At 38.1% G+C, this 2,947-nt stretch overlaps 2 protein-coding genes across 2 annotated transcripts, besides 9 other annotated features; both read right to left on the bottom strand.

Moving 5' to 3' along the window:
• Positions 1-258, bottom strand: Tc00.1047053503709.20 (60S ribosomal protein L44, putative; the record flags this gene model as incomplete). Its single annotated transcript, XM_798949.1, has 1 exon — positions 1-258. A coding segment is annotated over one exon (258 nt), but the record flags the coding sequence as incomplete, so codon positions are not given.
• Positions 1-2,947: part of a sequence feature (heterozygous, non-Esmeraldo-like haplotype) that runs on past the window's edge.
• Positions 288-343: a microsatellite.
• Positions 450-493: a sequence feature (T-rich).
• Positions 664-688: a microsatellite.
• Positions 907-955: a microsatellite.
• Positions 997-1,047: a microsatellite.
• Positions 1,369-1,472: a sequence feature (T-rich).
• On the bottom strand, positions 1,741-2,682 carry Tc00.1047053503709.10 (uncharacterized protein; the record flags this gene model as incomplete). The annotated part of the gene is made up of 1 exon (XM_798948.1): positions 1,741-2,682. One exon carries the CDS (start codon positions 2,680-2,682, stop codon positions 1,741-1,743), a length of 942 nt encoding a protein of 313 aa, XP_804041.1.
• Positions 2,793-2,823: a microsatellite.
• Positions 2,883-2,913: a microsatellite.

Below are 2,947 nucleotides of genomic sequence, written 5' to 3' on the forward strand. Positions count from 1 at the left end.
CTTGAGCACGTTTTGAATGATGGATTTGCAGTTGGAGCATTGGAGCTTCAGGACAATCTTCTTTGTCGTCTTGGCCTTCTTGTGGAAAATGGGCTTCGTCTGACCGCCATAACCGGACTGTTTGCGGTCGTAACGCCGTTTGCCGCGCGCATAAAGACGTGCCTTGCCAGCCTTGTACTGCACAACCTTAAAGCTCTTATGCGCGTTGCAACGCGCGTCCGGGCAATGCATCGTCTTCTTCTTCGGGTAGTTCACCATCTTGGCTAACCCACGGGAACCAACGCACGAAAAAACAAAAACCAAACCAAAAAAAAAAAAAAAAAAAAAAAAAAAAAGAAAAAAAGGACATCAAAATCAAAATACCAGATCCACCTATCGACGTTGAGATAAATCACGGGGATGGCGTCTGTGCGGTCGCAATGATGGAAATGCGTGGCTTGCATCATGGGAAAAAAAAAATCAAGACAAAAATGAAAAACAACAAAAACAAAAAAGGATTCTTCGTTATTTCAAAAGCTACAACTATAATAATCGGTGCGGTATCGTTATTGCTACTAATTTATGTTGCCTTTGTTTCCGAGTTCGCACAGGTGAACCATTGGGAAAATAACAACAGAACCTCTTCTTATGACTTCAAAAGCGCGTTCACACGCAAGCACACACAAAAAAAAAAAAAAAAGAAAAAAAAGCAAATGACCTAACACACATAAAAATCAATAAAAGAAATGAAATTCATAAGGTATATGTTACGATAGCCGGACTCGTTTGGAATTGCCAAGGTGGCAGTCCTTGAAAGGGTCCTGCAACCACCGCCAGTCTCCCCTCCAGGTAGAGGACAGCAGCGGGGCGGGGCGGGTAGGACGACAGAAAAAAGAAAGAGCTTCGCTCGCCATCTTCCAACGCGGTATAATAATAATAATAATAATAATAATAATAATAATAATAATAATAATAAAGAAAAAAAAGAAAAGAAAAAAAAACACATATACACCCGCAAAAAAAACAAAAAAACAAACAAACAACAACAACAAAAAAACAAGCAATCAATAAAGGACCAAATTAGATAAGCAAGCCGGTCTCCATTTTAAACCCCATCTATGCACACGTTCCTTCCAAAAATTTCTAAAAAATCAATAAAGCAAAGAATACAACTATCAGCAATCGGTGTTCCTTCCAAGAAAAAAAAAAAAAAAAACAACAACACGGAAATAAGTGCTTTTTCATCCACACAAAATAATAGATGGGCATATCATTTCTCATCTTCATTTCTCCACGCACCACATTTTTTTTTTGCTTTTGCAAGCTCTTGCCTTTTATCCCTTAATAGGTGCAAAAAAGTTATTAGAATTCGCTTTTACCCTTATGCACAAAAAAAAAAGAAAAAAAAAAGACGACAAAACAAAAACAAAAACAAACAGGCAACAACAACAAAAAAAAAAAAAAAAAAAAAAAGGACGAAAACAAAATAAAAAGGGAAGATATATATATATATTAGAAAACAACAACAACAAAAAAAAAACGTTATTTCTTCTTTTTTTGTTTGGGAGGGGAAAAAAGGCTGCGCTAGAACTGCATCGTCGCAGGACATAAACAACCTCAAAAATCTGATATTTCAAGATACCTGTTTAAAAAAGCCTTTCCATGCATATTCTTCTTCTTCCTAAAACAACTCAATACACAATTTTCGACATTAATTAAGCTTTTTCGTTTTTTCCTTTTAAAGCTCTAAATGGAATATTTTTACAGGAGCATTGAATACCCATGATTCGAAAAAAAGAAGAGCCTTTGAGGGTCATTTGTCGGGGGAACAAAAACGCGGGGTGTCAACGTCGACTCAGGGGCACTTAACGGGGCGGTAATAAACGGAAAATAATTCTCTCTTTGTTGGTATGCCACGATGAATGGAAGAACAGGAGCTTGGGATATGAACTGAGCTGATGTATCACAAATTACTGGACTCACAGTCGTGGAATCCATAAAAACAGGAGAAGCAGGCTTTCCAGAAGCCGGTACTGGTGGTGCGCACGCCAAAGTGGAGTTAGGAGCCGTATTCCTCGGGCGAAGAATAATGGATTTCCTCCTTTCAGCATCCACGTCCTCAATCATCTTAGCCACAGCAAAAGGATGCGGCAAATAAGGAAATGGAAAAGGTGCTTTTCCATCAATGCCTTCCACGCATCGGCATGCATCAGAAATATGCACAAAATGCACAAACACCATGTTATAGGGTGACGGTCCCCCAAGCAAACACGATTGCGGGTGCAAAGACACATTTGTCACGGGCCCAAAATTCATTTCACAATAAGATTGAACTGTTTTCAGTGTAATATTTCCAGGAACATTACGTATGTAAACAATGTTTGTGATTACGTGGGCATTCACACATGAATCCAAGGTACTTCGCTCAGAAAGCCTTACTTGAAGCACGTTCCCATCCAAAACGACACGATTCATCATTTCACAGACCTTTTTCGCAACGTCGACGCTCTCAAACATAATAAAGGCAACACCGCGTGACATGCCCGTTGCGATATCCAGAAGAAGCTTGACATGAAGAACCTTTCCAGTAGGTGAAAAAAAATTCTTTAACTTCACACTATCTACAGAGGGCGGTATGTTAGCTACATAGACACTGCAGCAGCCAGACATTGCGTTCGAACTGTTTTCCCTTGAAGACTCCATCTGCAACCACTTAAAGGCTGAAATACAACCAAAACAAGAAGAAAACAAAAGTTAAAAGGAAATAACTCAGGAAAAAAAAAGAACTCTTGTTTGTGCGGAAGTAATTCGTGAATTAATAAATAAAATAAATAAATAAATAAACGAAAGAACGCTACTCAAACATTTTTTTTCAACACCTTGGTCTTGCGCCCTACGTTTACAAAAAAAAAAAAAAAAAAAAAAAAAAAAAAAGACATCTTCAACTTTTTTAGAAACAGACACTTTA

Source organism: Trypanosoma cruzi, genomic scaffold (assembly GCF_000209065.1).
Source record: "Trypanosoma cruzi strain CL Brener 1047053516491 genomic scaffold, whole genome shotgun sequence".
Lineage (NCBI taxonomy): Eukaryota > Euglenozoa > Kinetoplastea > Trypanosomatida > Trypanosomatidae > Trypanosoma > Trypanosoma cruzi.